The sequence below is a fragment of the Astyanax mexicanus genome, unplaced genomic scaffold, assembly GCF_023375975.1.
Source record: "Astyanax mexicanus isolate ESR-SI-001 unplaced genomic scaffold, AstMex3_surface scaffold_49, whole genome shotgun sequence".
NCBI lineage: Eukaryota > Metazoa > Chordata > Actinopteri > Characiformes > Acestrorhamphidae > Astyanax > Astyanax mexicanus.
The window spans coordinates 486842-511591 of record NW_026040059.1 but is presented as its reverse complement, the minus strand read 5'-3'; the positions used below and the strand labels follow the sequence as shown (position 1 = coordinate 511591).

At 33.1% G+C, this 24750-nt stretch overlaps 2 protein-coding genes across 4 annotated transcripts in view; one reads left to right on the top strand and one right to left on the bottom strand.

Annotated features, from left to right (window-relative positions):
* LOC125797544 (uncharacterized) overlaps positions 1-24750 on the bottom strand; it is a 139957-nt gene that overhangs the window by 24119 nt on the left and 91088 nt on the right. The gene's annotated exons all lie outside the window — the stretch shown is intronic.
* The window catches only part of LOC125797547 (stonustoxin subunit beta-like), an 83721-nt gene that overhangs the window by 7244 nt on the left and 51727 nt on the right, over positions 1-24750 (top strand). The window contains exons 5-7 of one of the 3 annotated variants that reach the window (XM_049473994.1): positions 3377-3462; positions 3609-3753; positions 4420-4593. In XM_049473994.1, the coding sequence (XP_049329951.1) occupies positions 3674-3753; positions 4420-4593 (254 nt within the window). In that variant the 5' untranslated portion in view covers positions 3377-3462; positions 3609-3673. The remainder of the gene's footprint in view (positions 1-3376; positions 3463-3608; positions 3754-4419; positions 4594-24750) is intronic. The other 2 variants (XR_007436375.1, XM_049473995.1) reach the window with 2 other exon arrangements.

Below are 24750 nucleotides of genomic sequence, written 5' to 3'. Positions count from 1 at the left end.
AAATCTACATAAATAAATAAACAATAAATTACCTAAATATGTATAACTATTAACGTTAAACTGCAAACCGAATTCTAAAAAAGTTGTCACTGTGCAGATGTAAATAATATAACTATATTAGAATGCAGAGATTTGCAAATCTCATATCAAAAAAACATTTTCCTTTTTTAATGAAAAAAATTATTCATTTAGATCCTGAAACAGTTTTGATAAATGATGTGGAAAAGCAAAATTCTGAGTTTATTTTAGTTATTTAGTTTATTATTTCAGATGTTTAGGCTTAAGGATGCTCACAATTCCTTTGGCTGTAGCAACAGCACGAGAACAAGAGAAAGCACATTTACATAAAATCTTAAATTAAAGCTTCATCAATCCCAGTGACAGTGCAGAGAATCTACTGCTCTGGCTTTACTGATAATGCCGTAATTATGAGAAAGTATCTTTTTATTATGTCGTTCAAACGACATAATATGTCTTAATTATAAAAACATCTCGTAATTATGAGAAGTTCTTTGTGTGTCTACCACCGCACTACAGCATTTCTCAGACTTAATGCCACACTTAATTGAATTAATAAAATTCTATTTTACACTTGGCTTAATTCACAAGGAAATCTTAGTGTCACTGAGCGGCATTGATGGCATTTTCATAAGCATTTAAACACGGCAAAGGATTTTGAATCTCAGCTTTTAAACAGCCGTAAAAAATAAACCAGACCTCTCTGTAAAAATCCTAAAGTCAGGCAGACTCATACGCCTCTGATTCATAAGCTCACACTGCACTTACATGCTGCGATATAGGAGTTCACACTGCAGGACAAACACAGCCCGTAGCCAGAGCTCTTTCTGTGTATATGCGCTCGGTTCAGCAGAAACAGGGCAGTTTTCTTAAGTCCTGAAACAAAATGACAGATTATGAACTGTAACATTAAAGCATGAGTAAGCAGCAGTAGAGCTTAGATCCAGCCCAAAAAATCCAGCCAGACCTGGCCCGACCGGACCCGCTCCATAAACTGTTTTTGTGAGCCCCAGCCCAGTTTGAACAAAACATTTTTTTTAGTGTGGAACATTAAACCTGAGCTTTTTAAAAACATTTTGTTTGAATGAGCGAAATCTGTTCAGAAGATGTTAATTAACATTGCAACACTAGAACCTGCTATAGACCTGTTGTTTAAAAAAAATTAGTGGTGTCAATCAATTAAAAGGGTGATCTGATTTATCACAACAAAATTCTGTAATTAACTGCATTTGTTTTCCTTTCTTTTAATTATTATAGTGGATATTTAAATGTAAATAAATGAATGAATGTAAGAAATGTAAAATGCAGTTATATGTATATTAGTGTTGTCAATTAAAATAATGGTATACACTTGTATGTTTGAGAGGAGATAAAATCAACATAAGGTGCTGGAATAAAGAATGCATGATAAATTGGACTGTAAAATTGATTGTGAGGATTTATGAATTCGAACTTAATTTGAATATTTAAAAAATATCAGAGATGAGGAGCAGTGCAGTGCAGGAGTGCGGGCGTGTGTGTGTGTATGTGTGTGTGTGTTTGTGTGCTCACTGCAGTTCCAGAGCTGTGTGATTACAACATTCTAACTTGTGCAACTTTTTTTGAAAAACATTTTGATTTGTTACTGCTGTATTGTGTATATCACGCCATAGCTTTATATAAAATAAAAAATAGCAATAACAAACAGAGCCCGACCGACCCGCCTGAGGAAAGTGCTGGGAAAGTGCTGGGAATTCTCATCACCATGGTCACATATATTAAAATATAAAATATATGAAATAACGTAATAAATATCGTCGGATTGAGTGTAGTTTAAACACCAAAGCAATGGTATTAAAATATACTATTATCACTGTTTTTACTAAAATGTTTTATTGTTTGGGCAAAATGCGCTGCACCTTGTCTCTCGCAGCTCGGAACTGAGTTAAAAAAATCATTTTTTGAAAAAGTGTTTTATATTCTTAAACATTTTATTATATTAGAGAGTAGTCAGTCATTGTAAATTATGGAATTGTTCTTGGTCTATTTCGGTTTAATGAGTGTACAGTACAAAGCCTGATTTGTTGTTTTTTTGTGTTTTGCTATAGGCTATATATTTAAAAAAAAATTGTTTGTTCAGAAAATGTTTTATATTTTTAGACATTGTTAATTATATTAGAGTAGATGGGAAGGTCAGTTCTTAATAAACATTTTTATTAAATAACAGGTCTATAGCAGTGTTGCAAATGTTAATTAACATCCTTCTGAACGGATAGCGCTCATTCAAAAAGTCTGCCTGGCTTTAGGATTTATACAGAGAGGTCTGGTTTATTTTTTTACGGCTGTTTAAACGCCAAGACTCAAAATCCTTCGCAGTGTTTAAATGCTTATTAAAATGCCATCAATGCCGCTCAGTGACACTAAGATTTCCTTGTGAATTAAGCCAAGTGTAAAATAGAATTTTATTAATTCAATTAACTGTGACATTAAGTCGGAGAAAGGCTGTAGTGCTGTGATAGACACACATAAAACTTCTCATAATTACGAGATATTTATTTCATAGTTACGGCATAATGTGTCGTTTTAACGGTTGATTAAAATAAGTACATTTTATTACGTATTTTTATGTTTTTGTCAGGGACAAAATTTTGTAAAGCCCAGTTTAGCCAGAAATAAAGGAACTTAGCACATCTAACAACAAAGCAAACATTTGGAGCACTTGGGGCTTTTATTTTAACTGGAGAGCAAGTTCCCTGACAGAGTCAGAAGGCTGAACTGCTTGGAGAAGGAGGGGATACGTAAATTCTGTCCGTTTTGCATATGAAAGGCCTGAGGAATTACGTTAGCGCCTAGCGCTGCCACACACTATACAACGTTTTTGGTCTGCGTTTTTTCAGCATTACGCATGCTTTATGCGCCGTCAGACCCAGGTGAATTCTGACCTATTTGGCTTGCCATATACACACACATGCGCACACAGACACCCTGCGTTCGTGACGAGTCGCTTGTGTCTCCCCGATTTTGTCCCTTGTGGGCGTGACAAGCTCAACGTTCACGTGTATCATGATCCAGCCTCTGACAAGAAAAAAGGCACAAAAAAGGAACGAAAAAAAAGGTTTAATAAATGTTTCTAGTAAATATGTATTTGTTAACTAAATTAAGATTACTAAAATGATTAATAATAAATATAATTATAAAATTTTATATATATAAGCTATACCATCCAGTAAATTTGATTCCCGCTTGAGAAATATACATGTATACATGAAACGTATGGTATAAACATGAGGAATCCCTTGGCCACTTTAATTTTACAGCTATAACTCTTGAGCTTGCTAGATTCTTGGTTGTTTCTGTGATTTACCTGCCATTCCCGCAGATCGATGTCCACCCCATTCAACAGAATGCACAGCAAAAGGAACCAAAAGTTCAGAGAGCAGAAGCCTGAGGACCTCGGACCGCCTTGTATGTGATTGGTCCAAAGATTGGGTTAGAATGTCGCTTCACTGCATCATAAATCATTTGCATAAAGTTGAGAAAATTTCAACTTCTTGTTGCTTTGCCGCTTTGTCGATTGTCGGCTCTCACTTGTCACCTCTCACATGTCGCAGCGACAAATCGCACCCTGCCATAGGAAATGAATGGTGGCCTGTCGCGTTGTCGCTTTCCAGTGTGAATGAAGGGGCACACGCACGCAGAAACATACAGGACGTATGTGGAGTGGGACATCCCGTCAGACAACAGTAGAATAAAGAGGTGTTTAATATAGTGTGTGTGGGCGTGCGCGTGTGTGTGCTCAGCGGAGACAACGTAGATTATCTTTGGTGGTTTCTGAGCCCCTAAGAAGGACTGATGACGTCCCTGGTAATGAGTAACGAAGTAGGACGTTAAAATGTATCGGAGTAAAAGTATTAAACTCAGGGAAAATATGTAGTGAATTAAAAGTGGAAGTTTCATCAGTTCTTAAATAAATATTTGGTGTATTTTATATATATATTTTTTTTAGTCTTTGTCAGTTTATGGTGGAAAGACTTTAATGTGCTTATTTTATACCTAGTAATTTATAGACTGGTATATCTAAAATGGTCAATTGTAGAGATAGCATGAACAGATTTATTTAGTCTCTTTTTAGTGGTGTGTTAGTGAATGAACCATATTACCAATTAAAGAAACACTAGGTTAATATATATTTTTTTGTTTTTAAAAACATTAATCATGGAGTTGCTGAAAACATTAAATCCATTAAAGGCAGTGGAAATTATCCAGTATCTGTTGATTTACTAAGTAACATTTGTAATGATAAGCCTGCAGACCGCAAAAATATGAACAAGTAATGTAATTTGTCCATAAATCTTATTAGATCATTAATGTGGAGTTTTCTTCCATTGTTTTAACTGTACTATGTTTACTCTTTCTTTGCAGACTAGCTGACTGTAATCTCACAGTGAAACACTGTGAAACTCAATGCTCTGCTCTGAAATCAGAAAACTCCTCCCTGATAGAGCTGGACCTCAGTAACAATGACCTGCAGGATTCAGGAGTGGAGCTGCTCTCTGCTGGACTGAAGAGTTTACACTGTAAACTGCAGAAACCCAGGTGAGTTTCCAATTGGGGGTGTGCCATATGATATCATGCACAATACCATGCTACAAACCTAAATATTTTGTTACTTGCTGTGATTTTTTAGTACCGTTGTGGTACCGTGGCTCAATCTTGAGTTATTGAATTTAAAGCATTATTTGCAATGAATAAAAATTCATATAAAATCAACCATACAGTGAAAGTTGCCTAAAGTCGCACATGTGATGCCAATCTTGAGTAATTTAATTTAAAGCATTATTTAATATAAATAAAAATTCATAAAAAATGTTGTTGTGTAGGTTGCCGAAAGTCGCACACATGATAGCCTAAGACAGTCTCTTTCAAATGATGGCAGAAACGTTGTGGCAGTGTGTGCCAATCGTGAGTTATTGAATTTAACGCATTATTTGCAATAAATAAAAATTCATATAAAATCAACCATACAGTCAAAGTTGCCCAAACTCGCACACATGATAGCCAAGGACAGATTTCAAATGATGCCAGAAACTTTGTGGTACTGTGGCCCAATCTTGAGTTATTTCACAACCCCCCGTGTGAAATGGTTTATTCCGGTCCCCCCCTGCTGTGTGAAATGGTATGTTCCGGTTCCCCCCCTCTTTGTGGTACTGTGGCCCAATCTTGAGTAATTTAATTTTAAGCATTATTTAATATAAATAAATATAAATTCCCCCCCTCTTTGTGGTACTGTGGCCCATCTTGAGTAATTTAATTTTAAGCATTATTTAATATAAATAAAAATTCATAAAAAATCAACCATACAGTGTAGGTTGCCGAAAGTCGCACACATCTCTTTCAAACGATGGCAGAACCGTTGTGGTAGTGTGTGTCAATCTTGAGTAATTTAATTTTAATCATTATTTAATATAAAAAAAAATCATAAAAAATCAAAGATAGCGTGTACATTGCCGAAAGTCACACACGTGATAGCTTAAGACAGTCTCTTTCAAACGATGGCAGAACCGTTGTGGTAGTATGTCCCAATCTTGAGTTATTGAATTTTAAGCATTATTTAATATAAATAAAAATTCATAAAAAATCAACGATAGCGTGTGCGTTGCCGAAAGTCACACACATGATAGCTTAAGACAGCTTCTTTCAAACGATGGCAGAACCGTTGTGGTAGTATGTGCCAATCTTGAGTTATTGAATTTTAAGTGTTATTTAATATAAATAAAAATTCATAAAAAATCAACGGTAACGTGTACGTTGCCAAAAGTCGCACACATGATAGGTTAAGACAGTCTCTTTCAAACGATGGCAGAACCGTTGTGGTAGTATGTGCCAATCTTGATTTATTGAATTTTAAGCATTATTTAATATAAATAAAAATTCATAAAAAATCAACGATAACGTGTACGTTGCCGAAAGTCGCACACATGATAGATTAAGACAGTCTCTTTCAAACGATGGCAGAACCGTTGTGGTAGTATGTGCCAATCTTGAGTTATTGAATTTTAAGCATTATTTAATATAAATAAAATTCATAAAAAATCAACGATAATGTGTACGTTGCCGAAAGTCGCACACCTGATAGCTTAAGACAGCCTCTTTCAAACGATGGCAGAACCGTTGTGGTAGTATGTGCCAATCTTGAGTTATTGAATTTTAAGCATTATTTAATATAAATAAAAATTCATATAAAACCAACGATAATGTGTACGTTGCCGAAAGTCGCACACATGATAGGTTAAGACAGTCTCTTTCAAACGATGGCAGAACCGTTGTGGTAGTATGTGCCAATCTTGACTTATTGAATTTTAAGCATTATTTTATATAAATAAAAAATCATAAAAAATCAACGATAATGTGTACGTTGCCGAAAGTCGCACACATGATAGGTTAAGAAAGTCTCTTTCAAACGATGGCAGAACCGTTGTGGTAGTATGTGCCAATCTTGAGCTATTGAATTTTAAGCATTATTTAATATAAATAAAAATTCATAAAAAATCAACGATAACGTGTACGTTGCCGAAAGTCGCACACATGATAGCTTAAGACAGTCTCTTTCAAACGTTGGCAGAAACGTTGTGGTAGTATGTGCCAATCTTGAGTTATTGAATTTTAAGCATTATTTAATATAAATAAAAATTCATAAAAAATCAACGATAATGTGTACGTTGCCGAAAGTCGCACACATGATAGCTTAAGACAGTCTCTTTCAAACGATGGCAGAACTGTTGTGATAGTATGTCCCAATCTTGAGTTATTGAATTTTAAGCATTATTTAATATAAATAAAAATTCATATAAAATCAACGATAATGTGTACGTTGCCGAAAGTCGCACACATGATAGTTTAAGACAGTCTCTTTCAAACGATGGCAGAACTGTTGTGATAGTATGTCCCAATCTTGAGTCATTGAATTTTAAGCATTATTTAATATAAATAAAAATTCATAAAAAATCAACGATAATGTGGACTTTGCCAAAAGTCGCACACATGATAGCTTAAGACAGTCTCTTTCAAACGATGGCAGAACCGTTGTGGTAGTATGTGCCAATCTTGACTTATTGAATTTTAAGCATTATTTAATATAAATAAAAATTCATAAAAAATCAACGATAATGTGTACGTTGCCGACAGTCGCACACATGATAGGTTAAGACAGTCTCTTTCAAACGATGGCAGAACTGTTGTGGTAGTATGTCCCAATCTTGAGTTATTGAATTTTAAGCATTATTTTATATAATTAAAACTTCATAAAAAATCAACGATAATGTGTACGTTGCCGAAAGTCGCACACATGATAGGTTAAGACAGTCTCTTTCAAACGATGGCAGAACCGTTGTGGTAGTATGTGCCAATCTTGAGTTATTGAATTTTAAGAATTATTTAATATAAATAAAAATTCATAAAAAATCAACAATAATGTGTACGTTGCCAAAAGTCGCACACATGATAGTTTAAGACAGTCTCTTTCAAACGATGGCAGAACTGTTGTGATAGTATGTCCCAATCTTGAGTTATTGAATTTTAAGCATTATTTAATATAAATAAAAATTCATAAAAAATCAACGATAATGTGTACGTTCCCAAAAGTCGCACACATGATAGCGTAAGACAGTCTCTTTCAAAGGATCGCAGAACTGTTGTGGTAGTATGTCCCAATCTTGAGTTATTGAATTTTAAGCATTATTTTATATAAATAAAAATTCATAAAAAATCAACGATAATGTGTACGTTGCCGAAAGTCGCACACATGATAGGTTAAGTCAGTCTCTTTCAAACGATGGCAGAACCGTTGTGGTAGTATGTGCCAATCTTGAGTTATTGAATTTTAAGCATTATTTAATATAAATAAAAATTCATAAAAAATCAACGATAATGTGTACGTTGCCAAAAGTCGCACACATGATAGCTTAAGACAGTCTCTTTCAAACGATGGCAGAACCGTTGTGTTAGTATGTGCCAATCTTGAGTTATTGAATTTTAAGCATTATTTAAAATAAATAAAAATTCATAAAAAATCAACGATAATGTGTACGTTGCCAAAAGTCGCACACATGATAGTTTAAGACAGTCTCTTTCAAACGATGGCAGAACTGTTGTGATAGTATGTCCCAATCTTGAGTTATTGAATTTTAAGCATTATTTAATATAAATAAAAATTCATAAAAAATCAACGATAATGTGTATGTTGCCAAAAGTCGCACACATGATAGCTTAAGACAGTCTCTTTCAAACGATGGCAGAACCGTTGTGGTAGTATGTGCCAATCTTGAGTTATTGAATTTTAAGCTTTATTTAATATAAATAAAAATTCATAAAAAATCAACGGCAATGTGTACGTTGCCGAAAGTCGCACACATGATAGGTTAAGACAGTCTCTTTCAAACGATGGCAGAACCGTTGTGGTAGTGTGTGCCAATCTTGAGTTATTGAATTTTAAGCATTATTTAATATAAATAAAAATTCATAAAAAATCAACGAAAACGTGTACGTTGCCGAAAGTCGCACACATGATAGAATAAGACAGTCTCTTTCAAACGATGGCAGAACCGTTGTGGTAGTATGTGCCAATCTTGAGTTATTGAATTTTAAGCATTATTTAATATAAATAAAAATTCATAAAAAATCAACGATAATGTGTACGTTGCCGAAAGTCGCACACATGATAGAATAAGACAGTCTCTTTCAAAGGATGGCAGAACCTTTGTGGTAGTATGTGCCAATCTTGAGTTATTGAATTTTAAGCATTATTTAATATAAATAAAAATTCATAAAAAATCAACGATAATGTGTACGTTGCCGAAAGTCGCACACATGATAGAATTAGACAGTCTCTTTCAAACGATGGCAGAACCGTTGTGGTAGTATGTCGCAATCTTGAGTTATTGAATTTTAAGCATTATTTAATATAAATAAAAATTCATAAAAAATCAACGATAACGTGTACGTTGCCGAAAGTCGCACACATGATAGGTTAAGACAGTCTCTTTCAAACGATGGCAGAACCGTTGTGGTAGTATTTCGCAATCTTGAGTTATTGAATTTTAAGCATTATTTAATATAAATAAAAATTCATAAAAAATCAACGATAACGTGTACGTTGCCGAAAGTCGCACACATGATAGAATAAGACAGTCTCTTTCAAAGGATGGCAGAACCTTTGTGGTAGTATGTGCCAATCTTGAGTTATTGAATTTTAAGCATTATTTAATATAAATAAAAATTCATAAAAAATCAACGATAACGTGTACGTTGCCGAAAGTCGCACACATGATAGAATAAGACAGTCTCTTTCAAACGATGGCAGAACCGTTGTGGTAGTATGTGCCAATCTTGAGTTATTGAATTTTAAGCATTATTTAATATAAATAAAAATTCATAAAAAATCAACGAAAACGTGTACGTTGCCGAAAGTCGCACACATGATAGGTTAAGACAGTCTCTTTCAAACGATGGCAGAACCGTTGTGGTAGTATGTGCCAATCTTGAGTTATTGAATTTTAAGCATTATTTAATATAAATAAAAATTCATAAAAAATCAACGGCAATGTGTACGTTGCCGAAAGTCGCACACATGATAGGTTAAGACAGTCTCTTTCAAAGGATGGCAGAACCGTTGTGGTAGTGTGTGCCAATCTTGAGTTATTGAATTTTAAGCATTATTTAATATAAATAAAAATTCATAAAAAATCAACGAAAACATGTACGTTGCCGAAAGTCGCACACATGATAGGTTAAGACAGTCTCTTTCAAACGATGGCAGAACCGTTGTGGTAGTATGTGCCAATCTTGAGTTATTGAATTTTAAGCATTATTTAATATAAATAAAAATTCATAAAAAATCAACGGCAATGTGTACGTTGCCGAAAGTCGCACACATGATAGAATAAGACAGTCTCTTTCAAAGGATGGCAGAACCTTTGTGGTAGTATGTGCCAATCTTGAGTTATTGAATTTTAAGCATTATTTAATATAAATAAAAATTCATAAAAAATCAACGATAACGTGTACGTTGTCGAAAGTCGCACACATGATAGGTTAAGACAGTCTCTTTCAAACGATGGCAGAACCGTTGTGGTAGTATTTCGCAATCTTGAGTTATTGAATTTTAAGCATTATTTAATATAAATAAAAATTCATAAAAAATCAACGATAACGTGTACGTTGCCGAAAGTCGCACACATGATAGGTTAAGTCAGTCTCTTTCAAACGATGGCAGAACCGTTGTGGTAGTATGTGCCAATCTTGAGTTATTGAATTTTAAGCATTATTTAATATAAATAAAAATTCATAAAAAATCAACGATAATGTGTACGTTGCCAAAAGTCGCACACATGATAGCTTAAGACAGTCTCTTTCAAACGATGGCAGAACCGTTGTGTTAGTATGTGCCAATCTTGAGTTATTGAATTTTAAGCATTATTTAAAATAAATAAAAATTCATAAAAAATCAACGATAATGTGTACGTTGCCAAAAGTCGCACACATGATAGTTTAAGACAGTCTCTTTCAAACGATGGCAGAACTGTTGTGATAGTATGTCCCAATCTTGAGTTATTGAATTTTAAGCATTATTTAATATAAATAAAAATTCATAAAAAATCAACGATAATGTGTATGTTGCCAAAAGTCGCACACATGATAGCTTAAGACAGTCTCTTTCAAACGATGGCAGAACCGTTGTGGTAGTATGTGCCAATCTTGAGTTATTGAATTTTAAGCTTTATTTAATATAAATAAAAATTCATAAAAAATCAACGGCAATGTGTACGTTGCCGAAAGTCGCACACATGATAGGTTAAGTCAGTCTCTTTCAAACGATGGCAGAACCGTTGTGGTAGTATGTGCCAATCTTGAGTTATTGAATTTTAAGCATTATTTAATATAAATAAAAATTCATAAAAAATCAACGATAATGTGTACGTTGCCAAAAGTCGCACACATGATAGCTTAAGACAGTCTCTTTCAAACGATGGCAGAACCGTTGTGTTAGTATGTGCCAATCTTGAGTTATTGAATTTTAAGCATTATTTAAAATAAATAAAAATTCATAAAAAATCAACGATAATGTGTACGTTGCCAAAAGTCGCACACATGATAGTTTAAGACAGTCTCTTTCAAACGATGGCAGAACTGTTGTGATAGTATGTCCCAATCTTGAGTTATTGAATTTTAAGCATTATTTAATATAAATAAAAATTCATAAAAAATCAACGATAATGTGTATGTTGCCAAAAGTCGCACACATGATAGCTTAAGACAGTCTCTTTCAAACGATGGCAGAACCGTTGTGGTAGTATGTGCCAATCTTGAGTTATTGAATTTTAAGCTTTATTTAATATAAATAAAAATTCATAAAAAATCAACGGCAATGTGTACGTTGCCGAAAGTCGCACACATGATAGGTTAAGACAGTCTCTTTCAAACGATGGCAGAACCGTTGTGGTAGTGTGTGCCAATCTTGAGTTATTGAATTTTAAGCATTATTTAATATAAATAAAAATTCATAAAAAATCAACGAAAACGTGTACGTTGCCGAAAGTCGCACACATGATAGAATAAGACAGTCTCTTTCAAACGATGGCAGAACCGTTGTGGTAGTATGTGCCAATCTTGAGTTATTGAATTTTAAGCATTATTTAATATAAATAAAAATTCATAAAAAATCAACGATAATGTGTACGTTGCCGAAAGTCGCACACATGATAGAATAAGACAGTCTCTTTCAAAGGATGGCAGAACCTTTGTGGTAGTATGTGCCAATCTTGAGTTATTGAATTTTAAGCATTATTTAATATAAATAAAAATTCATAAAAAATCAACGATAATGTGTACGTTGCCGAAAGTCGCACACATGATAGAATTAGACAGTCTCTTTCAAACGATGGCAGAACCGTTGTGATAGTATGTCCCAATCTTGAGTTATTGAATTTTAAGCATTATTTAATATAAATAAAAATTCATAAAAAATCAACGATAATGTGTATGTTGCCAAAAGTCGCACACATGATAGCTTAAGACAGTCTCTTTCAAACGATGGCAGAACCGTTGTGGTAGTATGTGCCAATCTTGAGTTATTGAATTTTAAGCTTTATTTAATATAAATAAAAATTCATAAAAAATCAACGGCAATGTGTACGTTGCCGAAAGTCGCACACATGATAGGTTAAGACAGTCTCTTTCAAACGATGGCAGAACCGTTGTGGTAGTGTGTGCCAATCTTGAGTTATTGAATTTTAAGCATTATTTAATATAAATAAAAATTCATAAAAAATCAACGAAAACGTGTACGTTGCCGAAAGTCGCACACATGATAGAATAAGACAGTCTCTTTCAAACGATGGCAGAACCGTTGTGGTAGTATGTGCCAATCTTGAGTTATTGAATTTTAAGCATTATTTAATATAAATAAAAATTCATAAAAAATCAACGATAATGTGTACGTTGCCGAAAGTCGCACACATGATAGAATAAGACAGTCTCTTTCAAAGGATGGCAGAACCTTTGTGGTAGTATGTGCCAATCTTGAGTTATTGAATTTTAAGCATTATTTAATATAAATAAAAATTCATAAAAAATCAACGATAATGTGTACGTTGCCGAAAGTCGCACACATGATAGAATTAGACAGTCTCTTTCAAACGATGGCAGAACCGTTGTGGTAGTATGTCGCAATCTTGAGTTATTGAATTTTAAGCATTATTTAATATAAATAAAAATTCATAAAAAATCAACGATAACGTGTACGTTGCCGAAAGTCGCACACATGATAGGTTAAGACAGTCTCTTTCAAACGATGGCAGAACCGTTGTGGTAGTATTTCGCAATCTTGAGTTATTGAATTTTAAGCATTATTTAATATAAATAAAAATTCATAAAAAATCAACGATAACGTGTACGTTGCCGAAAGTCGCACACATGATAGAATAAGACAGTCTCTTTCAAAGGATGGCAGAACCTTTGTGGTAGTATGTGCCAATCTTGAGTTATTGAATTTTAAGCATTATTTAATATAAATAAAAATTCATAAAAAATCAACGATAACGTGTACGTTGCCGAAAGTCGCACACATGATAGAATAAGACAGTCTCTTTCAAACGATGGCAGAACCGTTGTGGTAGTATGTGCCAATCTTGAGTTATTGAATTTTAAGCATTATTTAATATAAATAAAAATTCATAAAAAATCAACGAAAACGTGTACGTTGCCGAAAGTCGCACACATGATAGGTTAAGACAGTCTCTTTCAAACGATGGCAGAACCTTTGTGGTAGTATGTGCCAATCTTGAGTTATTGAATTTTAAGCATTATTTAATATAAATAAAAATTCATAAAAAATCAACGATAATGTGTACGTTGCCGAAAGTCGCACACATGATAGAATTAGACAGTCTCTTTCAAACGATGGCAGAACCGTTGTGGTAGTATGTCGCAATCTTGAGTTATTGAATTTTAAGCATTATTTAATATAAATAAAAATTCATAAAAAATCAACGATAACGTGTACGTTGCCGAAAGTCGCACACATGATAGGTTAAGACAGTCTCTTTCAAACGATGGCAGAACCGTTGTGGTAGTATTTCGCAATCTTGAGTTATTGAATTTTAAGCATTATTTAATATAAATAAAAATTCATAAAAAATCAACGATAACGTGTACGTTGCCGAAAGTCGCACACATGATAGAATAAGACAGTCTCTTTCAAAGGATGGCAGAACCTTTGTGGTAGTATGTGCCAATCTTGAGTTATTGAATTTTAAGCATTATTTAATATAAATAAAAATTCATAAAAAATCAACGATAACGTGTACGTTGCCGAAAGTCGCACACATGATAGAATAAGACAGTCTCTTTCAAACGATGGCAGAACCGTTGTGGTAGTATGTGCCAATCTTGAGTTATTGAATTTTAAGCATTATTTAATATAAATAAAAATTCATAAAAAATCAACGAAAACGTGTACGTTGCCGAAAGTCGCACACATGATAGGTTAAGACAGTCTCTTTCAAACGATGGCAGAACCGTTGTGGTAGTATGTGCCAATCTTGAGTTATTGAATTTTAAGCATTATTTAATATAAATAAAAATTCATAAAAAATCAACGGCAATGTGTACGTTGCCGAAAGTCGCACACATGATAGGTTAAGACAGTCTCTTTCAAACGATGGCAGAACCGTTGTGGTAGTATGTGCCAATCTTGAGTTATTGAATTTTAAGCATTATTTAATATAAATAAAAATTCATAAAAAATCAACGGCAATGTGTACGTTGCCGAAAGTCGCACACATGATAGAATAAGACAGTCTCTTTCAAAGGATGGCAGAACCTTTGTGGTAGTATGTGCCAATCTTGAGTTATTGAATTTTAAGCATTATTTAATATAAATAAAAATTCATAAAAAATCAACGATAACGTGTACGTTGTCGAAAGTCGCACACATGATAGGTTAAGACAGTCTCTTTCAAACGATGGCAGAACCGTTGTGGTAGTATTTCGCAATCTTGAGTTATTGAATTTTAAGCATTATTTAATATAAATAAAAATTCATAAAAAATCAACGATAACGTGTACGTTGCCGAAAGTCGCACACATGATAGAATAAGACAGTCTCTTTCAAAGGATGGCAGAACCTTTGTGGTAGTATGTGCCAATCTTGAGTTATTGAATTTTAAGCATTATTTAATATAAATAAAAATTCATAAAAAATCAACGATAACGTGTACGTTGCCGAAAGTCGCACACATGATAGAATAAGACAGTCTCTTTCAAACGATGGCAGAACCGTTGTGGTAGTATGTGCCAATCTTGAGTTATTGAATTTTAAGCATTATTTAATATAAATAAAAATTCATAAAAAATCAACGAAAACGTGTACGTTGACGAAAGTCGCACACTTGATAGAATAAGACAGTCTCTTTCAAACGATGTCAGAACCGTTGTGGTAGTATGTCGCAATCTTGAGTTATTGAATTTTAAGCATTATTTAATATAAATAAAAATTCATAAAAAATCAACGATAATGTGTACGTTGCCGAAAGTCGCACACATGATAGGTTAAGACAGTCTCTTTCAAACGATGGCAGAACTGTTGTGGTAGTATGTCCCAATCTTGAGTTATTGAATTTTAAGCATTATTTTATATAATTAAAAATTCATAAAAAATCAACGATAATGTGTACGTTGCCGAAAGTCGCACACATGATAGGTTAAGACAGTCTCTTTCAAACGATGGCAGAACCGTTGTGGTAGTATGTGCCAATCTTGAGTTATTGAATTTTAAGCATTATTTAATATAAATAAAAATTCATAAAAAATCAACAATAATGTGTACGTTGCCAAAAGTCGCACACATGATAGTTTAAGACAGTCTCTTTCAAACGATGGCAGAACTGTTGTGATAGTATGTCCCAATCTTGAGTTATTGAATTTTAAGCATTATTTAATATAAATAAAAATTCATAAAAAATCAACGATAATGTGTACGTTGCCAAAAGTCGCACACATGATAGCTTAAGACAGTCTCTTTCAAACGATGGCAGAACCGTTGTGTTAGTATGTGCCAATCTTGAGTTATTGAATTTTAAGCATTATTTAAAATAAATAAAAATTCATAAAAAATCAACGATAATGTGTACGTTGCCAAAAGTCGCACACATGATAGTTTAAGACAGTCTCTTTCAAACGATGGCAGAACTGTTGTGATAGTATGTCCCAATCTTGAGTTATTGAATTTTAAGCATTATTTAATATAAATAAAAATTCATAAAAAATCAACGATAATGTGTATGTTGCCAAAAGTCGCACACATGATAGCTTAAGACAGTCTCTTTCAAACGATGGCAGAACCGTTGTGGTAGTATGTGCCAATCTTGAGTTATTGAATTTTAAGCTTTATTTAATATAAATAAAAATTCATAAAAAATCAACGGCAATGTGTACGTTGCCGAAAGTCGCACACATGATAGGTTAAGACAGTCTCTTTCAAACGATGGCAGAACCGTTGTGGTAGTGTGTGCCAATCTTGAGTTATTGAATTTTAAGCATTATTTAATATAAATAAAAATTCATAAAAAATCAACGAAAACGTGTACGTTGCCGAAAGTCGCACACATGATAGAATAAGACAGTCTCTTTCAAACGATGGCAGAACCGTTGTGGTAGTATGTGCCAATCTTGAGTTATTGAATTTTAAGCATTATTTAATATAAATAAAAATTCATAAAAAATCAACGATAATGTGTACGTTGCCGAAAGTCGCACACATGATAGAATAAGACAGTCTCTTTCAAAGGATGGCAGAACCTTTGTGGTAGTATGTGCCAATCTTGAGTTATTGAATTTTAAGCATTATTTAATATAAATAAAAATTCATAAAAAATCAACGATAATGTGTACGTTGCCGAAAGTCGCACACATGATAGAATTAGACAGTCTCTTTCAAACGATGGCAGAACCGTTGTGGTAGTATGTCGCAATCTTGAGTTATTGAATTTTAAGCATTATTTAATATAAATAAAAATTCATAAAAAATCAACGATAACGTGTACGTTGCCGAAAGTCGCACACATGATAGGTTAAGACAGTCTCTTTCAAACGATGGCAGAACCGTTGTGGTAGTATTTCGCAATCTTGAGTTATTGAATTTTAAGCATTATTTAATATAAATAAAAATTCATAAAAAATCAACGATAACGTGTACGTTGCCGAAAGTCGCACACATGATAGAATAAGACAGTCTCTTTCAAAGGATGGCAGAACCTTTGTGGTAGTATGTGCCAATCTTGAGTTATTGAATTTTAAGCATTATTTAATATAAATAAAAATTCATAAAAAATCAACGATAACGTGTACGTTGCCGAAAGTCGCACACATGATAGAATAAGACAGTCTCTTTCAAACGATGGCAGAACCGTTGTGGTAGTATGTGCCAATCTTGAGTTATTGAATTTTAAGCATTATTTAATATAAATAAAAATTCATAAAAAATCAACGAAAACGTGTACGTTGCCGAAAGTCGCACACATGATAGGTTAAGACAGTCTCTTTCAAACGATGGCAGAACCGTTGTGGTAGTATGTGCCAATCTTGAGTTATTGAATTTTAAGCATTATTTAATATAAATAAAAATTCATAAAAAATCAACGGCAATGTGTACGTTGCCGAAAGTCGCACACATGATAGGTTAAGACAGTCTCTTTCAAAGGATGGCAGAACCGTTGTGGTAGTGTGTGCCAATCTTGAGTTATTGAATTTTAAGCATTATTTAATATAAATAAAAATTCATAAAAAATCAACGAAAACATGTACGTTGCCGAAAGTCGCACACATGATAGGTTAAGACAGTCTCTTTCAAACGATGGCAGAACCGTTGTGGTAGTATGTGCCAATCTTGAGTTATTGAATTTTAAGCATTATTTAATATAAATAAAAATTCATAAAAAATCAACGGCAATGTGTACGTTGCCGAAAGTCGCACACATGATAGAATAAGACAGTCTCTTTCAAAGGATGGCAGAACCTTTGTGGTAGTATGTGCCAATCTTGAGTTATTGAATTTTAAGCATTATTTAATATAAATAAAAATTCATAAAAAATCAACGATAACGTGTACGTTGTCGAAAGTCGCACACATGATAGGTTAAGACAGTCTCTTTCAAACGATGGCAGAACCGTTGTGGTAGTATTTCGCAATCTTGAGTTATTGAATTTTAAGCATTATTTAATATAAATAAAAATTCATAAAAAATCAACGATAACGTGTACGTTGCCGAAAGTCGCACACATGATAGAATAAGACAGTCTCTTTCAAAGGATGGCAGAACCTTTGTGGTAGTATGTGCCAATCTTGAGTTATTGAATTTTAAGCATTATTTAATATAAATAAAAATTCATAAAAAATCAACGATAACGTCTACGTTGCCGAAAGTCGCACACATGATAGAATAAGACAGTCTCTTTCAAACGATGGCAGAACCGTTGTGGTAGTATGTGCCAATCTTGAGTTATTGAATTTTAAGCATTATTTAATATAAATAAAAATTCATAAAAAATCAACGAAAACGTGTACGTTGACGAAAGTCGCACACTTGATAGAATAAGACAGTCTCTTTCAAACGATGTCAGAACCGTTGTGGTAGTATGTCGCAATCTTGAGTTATTGAATTTTAAGCATTATTTAATATAAATAAAAATTCATAAAAAATCAACGATAGCGTGTACGTTGCCGAACGTCGCACACATGATAGGTTAAGACAGTCTCTTTCAAACAAAGGCAGAACCGTTGTGGTAGTATGTGCCAATCTTGAGTTATTGAATTTTAAGCATTATTTAATATAAATAAAAATTCATAAAAAATCAACGATAGCGTGTACGTTGCCGAATGTCGCACACATGATAGAATAAGACAGTCTCTTTCAAACAATGGCAGAACCTTTGTGGTAGTATGTGCCAATCTTGAGTTATTGAATTTTAAGCATTATTTAATATAAATAAAAATTCATAAAAAATCAACGATAACGTGTACGTTGCCGAAAGTCGCACACTTGATAGAATAAGACAGTCTCTTTCAAACGATGTCAGAACCGTTGTGGTAGTATGTCGCAATCTTGAGTTATTGAATTTTAAGCATTATTTAATATAAATAAAAATTCATAAAAAATCAACGATAGCGTGTACGTTGCCGAACGTCGCACACATGATAGGTTAAGACAGTCTCTTTCAAACAAAGGCAGAACCGTTGTGGTAGTATGTGCCAATCTTGAGTTATTGAATTTTAAGCATTATTTAATATAAATAAAAATTCATAAAAAATCAACGATAGCGTGTACGTTGCCGAAAGTCGCACACATGATAGAATAAGACAGTCTCTTTCAAAGGATGGCAGAACCTTTGTGGTAGTATGTGCCAATCTTGAGTTATTGAATTTTAAGCATTATTTAATATAAATAAAAATTCATAAAAAATCAACGATAGCGTGTACGTTGCCGAATGTCGCACACATGATAGAATAAGACAGTCTCTTTCAAACAATGGCAGAACCTTTGTGGTAGTATGTGCCAATCTTGAGTTATTGAATTTTAAGCATTATTTAATATAAATAAAAATTCATAAAAAATCAACGATAACGTGTACGTTGCCGAAAGTCGCACACATAATAGGTTAAGACAGTCTCTTTCAAACAATGGCAGAACCTTTGTGGTAGTATGTGCCAATCTTGAGTTATTGAATTTTAAGCATTATTTAATATAAATAAAAATTCATAAAAAATCAACGATAACGTGTACGTTGCCGAAATTCTCACACATGATAGGTTAAGACAGTCTCTTTCAAACAAAGGCAGAACCGTTGTGGTAGTATGTCCCAATCTTGAGTTATTGAATTTTAAGCATTATTTAGAATAAATAAAAATTCATAAAAAATCAACGATAATGTGTACGTTGCCGAATGTCGCACATATGATAGAATAAGACAGTCTCTTTCAAACAATGGCAGAACCTTTGTGGTAGTATGTGCCAATCTTGAGTTATTGAATTTTAAGCATTATTTAATATAAATAAAAATTCATAAAAAATCAACGATAACGTGTACGTTGCCGAAATTCGCACACATGATAGGTTAAGACAGTCTCTTTCAAAGGATGGCAGAACCTTTGTGGTAGTATGTGCCAATCTTGAGTTATTGAATTTTAAGCATTATTTAATATAAATAAAAATTCATAAAAAATCAACGATAACGTCTACGTTGCCGAAAGTCGCACACATGATAGAATAAGACAGTCTCTTTCAAACGATGGCAGAACCGTTGTGGTAGTATGTGCCAATCTTGAGTTATTGAATTTTAAGCATTATTTAATATAAATAAAAATTCATAAAAAATCAACGAAAACGTGTACGTTGACGAAAGTCGCACACTTGATAGAATAAGACAGTCTCTTTCAAACGATGTCAGAACCGTTGTGGTAGTATGTCGCAATCTTGAGTTATTGAATTTTAAGCATTATTTAATATAAATAAAAATTCATAAAAAATCAACGATAGCGTGTACGTTGCCGAACGTCGCACACATGATAGGTTAAGACAGTCTCTTTCAAACAAAGGCAGAACCGTTGTGGTAGTATGTGCCAATCTTGAGTTATTGAATTTTAAGCATTATTTAATATAAATAAAAATTCATAAAAAATCAACGATAGCGTGTACGTTGCCGAATGTCGCACACATGATAGAATAAGACAGTCTCTTTCAAACAATGGCAGAACCTTTGTGGTAGTATGTGCCAATCTTGAGTTATTGAATTTTAAGCATTATTTAATATAAATAAAAATTCATAAAAAATCAACGATAACGTGTACGTTGCCGAAAGTCGCACACTTGATAGAATAAGACAGTCTCTTTCAAACGATGTCAGAACCGTTGTGGTAGTATGTCGCAATCTTGAGTTATTGAATTTTAAGCATTATTTAATATAAATAAAAATTCATAAAAAATCAACGATAGCGTGTACGTTGCCGAACGTCGCACACATGATAGGTTAAGACAGTCTCTTTCAAACAAAGGCAGAACCGTTGTGGTAGTATGTGCCAATCTTGAGTTATTGAATTTTAAGCATTATTTAATATAAATAAAAATTCATAAAAAATCAACGATAGCGTGTACGTTGCCGAAAGTCGCACACATGATAGAATAAGACAGTCTCTTTCAAAGGATGGCAGAACCTTTGTGGTAGTATGTGCCAATCTTGAGTTATTGAATTTTAAGCATTATTTAATATAAATAAAAATTCATAAAAAATCAACGATAGCGTGTACGTTGCCGAATGTCGCACACATGATAGAATAAGACAGTCTCTTTCAAACAATGGCAGAACCTTTGTGGTAGTATGTGCCAATCTTGAGTTATTGAATTTTAAGCATTATTTAATATAAATAAAAATTCATAAAAAATCAACGATAACGTGTACGTTGCCGAAAGTCGCACACATAATAGGTTAAGACAGTCTCTTTCAAACAATGGCAGAACCTTTGTGGTAGTATGTGCCAATCTTGAGTTATTGAATTTTAAGCATTATTTAATATAAATAAAAATTCATAAAAAATCAACGATAACGTGTACGTTGCCGAAATTCTCACACATGATAGGTTAAGACAGTCTCTTTCAAACAAAGGCAGAACCGTTGTGGTAGTATGTCCCAATCTTGAGTTATTGAATTTTAAGCATTATTTAGAATAAATAAAAATTCATAAAAAATCAACGATAATGTGTACGTTGCCGAATGTCGCACATATGATAGAATAAGACAGTCTCTTTCAAACAATGGCAGAACCTTTGTGGTAGTATGTGCCAATCTTGAGTTATTGAATTTTAAGCATTATTTAGAATAAATAAAAATTCATAAAAAATCAACGATAATGTGTACGTTGCCGAATGTCGCACATATGATAGAATAAGACAGTCTCTTTCAAACAATGGCAGAACCTTTGTGGTAGTATGTGCCAATCTTGAGTTATTGAATTTTAAGCATTATTTAATATAAATAAAAATTCATAAAAAATCAACGATAGCGTGTACGTTGCCGAAAGTCGCACACATGATAGAATAAGACAGTCTCTTTCAAAGGATGGCAGAACCTTTGTGGTAGTATGTGCCAATCTTGAGTTATTGAATTTTAAGCATTATTTAATATAAATAAAAATTCATAAAAAATCAACGATAGCGTGTACGTTGCCGAATGTCGCACACATGATAGAATAAGACAGTCTCTTTCAAACAATGGCAGAACCTTTGTGGTAGTATGTGCCAATCTTGAGTTATTGAATTTTAAGCATTATTTAATATAAATAAAAATTCATAAAAAATCAACGATAACGTGTACGTTGCCGAAAGTCGCACACATAATAGGTTAAGACAGTCTCTTTCAAACAATGGCAGAACCTTTGTGGTAGTATGTGCCAATCTTGAGTTATTGAATTTTAAGCATTATTTAATATAAATAAAAATTCATAAAAAATCAACGATAACGTGTACGTTGCCGAAATTCTCACACATGATAGGTTAAGACAGTCTCTTTCAAACAAAGGCAGAACCGTTGTGGTAGTATGTCCCAATCTTGAGTTATTGAATTTTAAGCATTATTTAGAATAAATAAAAATTCATAAAAAATCAACGATAATGTGTACGTTGCCGAATGTCGCACATATGATAGAATAAGACAGTCTCTTTCAAACAATGGCAGAACCTTTGTGGTAGTATGTGCCAATCTTGAGTTATTGAATTTTAAGCATTATTTAATATAAATAAAAATTCATAAAAAATCAACGATAACGTGTACGTTGCCGAAATTCGCACACATGATAGGTTAAGACAGTCTCTTTCAAAGGATGGCAGAACCTTTGTGGTAGTATGTGCCAATCTTGAGTTATTGAATTTTAAGCATTATTTAATATAAATAAAAATTCATAAAAAATCAACGATAACGTCTACGTTGCCGAAAGTCGCACACATGATAGAATAAGACAGTCTCTTTCAAACGATGGCAGAACCGTTGTGGTAGTATGTGCCAATCTTGAGTTATTGAATTTTAAGCATTATTTAATATAAATAAAAATTCATAAAAAATCAACGAAAACGTGTACGTTGACGAAAGTCGCACACTTGATAGAATAAGACAGTCTCTTTCAAACGATGTCAGAACCGTTGTGGTAGTATGTCGCAATCTTGAGTTATTGAATTTTAAGCATTATTTAATATAAATAAAAATTCATAAAAAATCAACGATAGCGTGTACGTTGCCGAACGTCGCACACATGATAGGTTAAGACAGTCTCTTTCAAACAAAGGCAGAACCGTTGTGGTAGTATGTGCCAATCTTGAGTTATTGAATTTTAAGCATTATTTAATATAAATAAAAATTCATAAAAAATCAACGATAGCGTGTACGTTGCCGAATGTCGCACACATGATAGAATAAGACAGTCTCTTTCAAACAATGGCAGAACCTTTGTGGTAGTATGTGCCAATCTTGAGTTATTGAATTTTAAGCATTATTTAATATAAATAAAAATTCATAAAAAATCAACGATAACGTGTACGTTGCCGAAAGTCGCACACTTGATAGAATAAGACAGTCTCTTTCAAACGATGTCAGAACCGTTGTGGTAGTATGTCGCAATCTTGAGTTATTGAATTTTAAGCATTATTTAATATAAATAAAAATTCATAAAAAATCAACGATAGCGTGTACGTTGCCGAACGTCGCACACATGATAGGTTAAGACAGTCTCTTTCAAACAAAGGCAGAACCGTTGTGGTAGTATGTGCCAATCTTGAGTTATTGAATTTTAAGCATTATTTAATATAAATAAAAATTCATAAAAAATCAACGATAGCGTGTACGTTGCCGAAAGTCGCACACATGATAGAATAAGACAGTCTCTTTCAAAGGATGGCAGAACCTTTGTGGTAGTATGTGCCAATCTTGAGTTATTGAATTTTAAGCATTATTTAATATAAATAAAAATTCATAAAAAATCAACGATAGCGTGTACGTTGCCGAATGTCGCACACATGATAGAATAAGACAGTCTCTTTCAAACAATGGCAGAACCTTTGTGGTAGTATGTGCCAATCTTGAGTTATTGAATTTTAAGCATTATTTAATATAAATAAAAATTCATAAAAAATCAACGATAACGTGTACGTTGCCGAAAGTCGCACACATAATAGGTTAAGACAGTCTCTTTCAAACAATGGCAGAACCTTTGTGGTAGTATGTGCCAATCTTGAGTTATTGAATTTTAAGCATTATTTAATATAAATAAAAATTCATAAAAAATCAACGATAACGTGTACGTTGCCGAAATTCTCACACATGATAGGTTAAGACAGTCTCTTTCAAACAAAGGCAGAACCGTTGTGGTAGTATGTCCCAATCTTGAGTTATTGAATTTTAAGCATTATTTAGAATAAATAAAAATTCATAAAAAATCAACGATAATGTGTACGTTGCCGAATGTCGCACATATGATAGAATAAGACAGTCTCTTTCAAACAATGGCAGAACCTTTGTGGTAGTATGTGCCAATCTTGAGTTATTGAATTTTAAGCATTATTTAATATAAATAAAAATTCATAAAAAATCAACGATAATGTGTACGTTGCCGAAATTCGCACACATGATAGGTTAAGACAGTCTCTTTCAAACAAAGGCAGAACCGTTGTGGTAGTATGTGCCAATCTTGAGTTATTGAATTTTAAGCATTATTTAATATAAATAAAAATTCATAAAAAATCAACGATAGCGTGTACGTTGCCGAATGTCGCACACATGATAGAATAAGACAGTCTCTTTCACACAAAGGCAGAACCGTTGTGGTAGTATGTCCCAATCTTGAGTTATTGAATTTTAAGCATTATTTAGAATAAATAAAAATTCATAAAAAATCAACGATAATGTGTACGTTGCCGAATGTCGCACACATGATAGAATAAGACAGTCTCTTTCAAACAATGGCAGAACCTTTGTGGTAGTATGTGCCAATCTTGAGTTATTGAATTTTAAGCATTATTTAGAATAAATAAAAATTCATAAGAAATCAACGATAATGTGTACGTTGCCGAATGTCGCACACATGATAGAATAAGACAGTCTCTTTCAAACAATGGCAGAACCTTTGTGGTAGTATGTGCCAATCTTGAGTTATTGAATTTT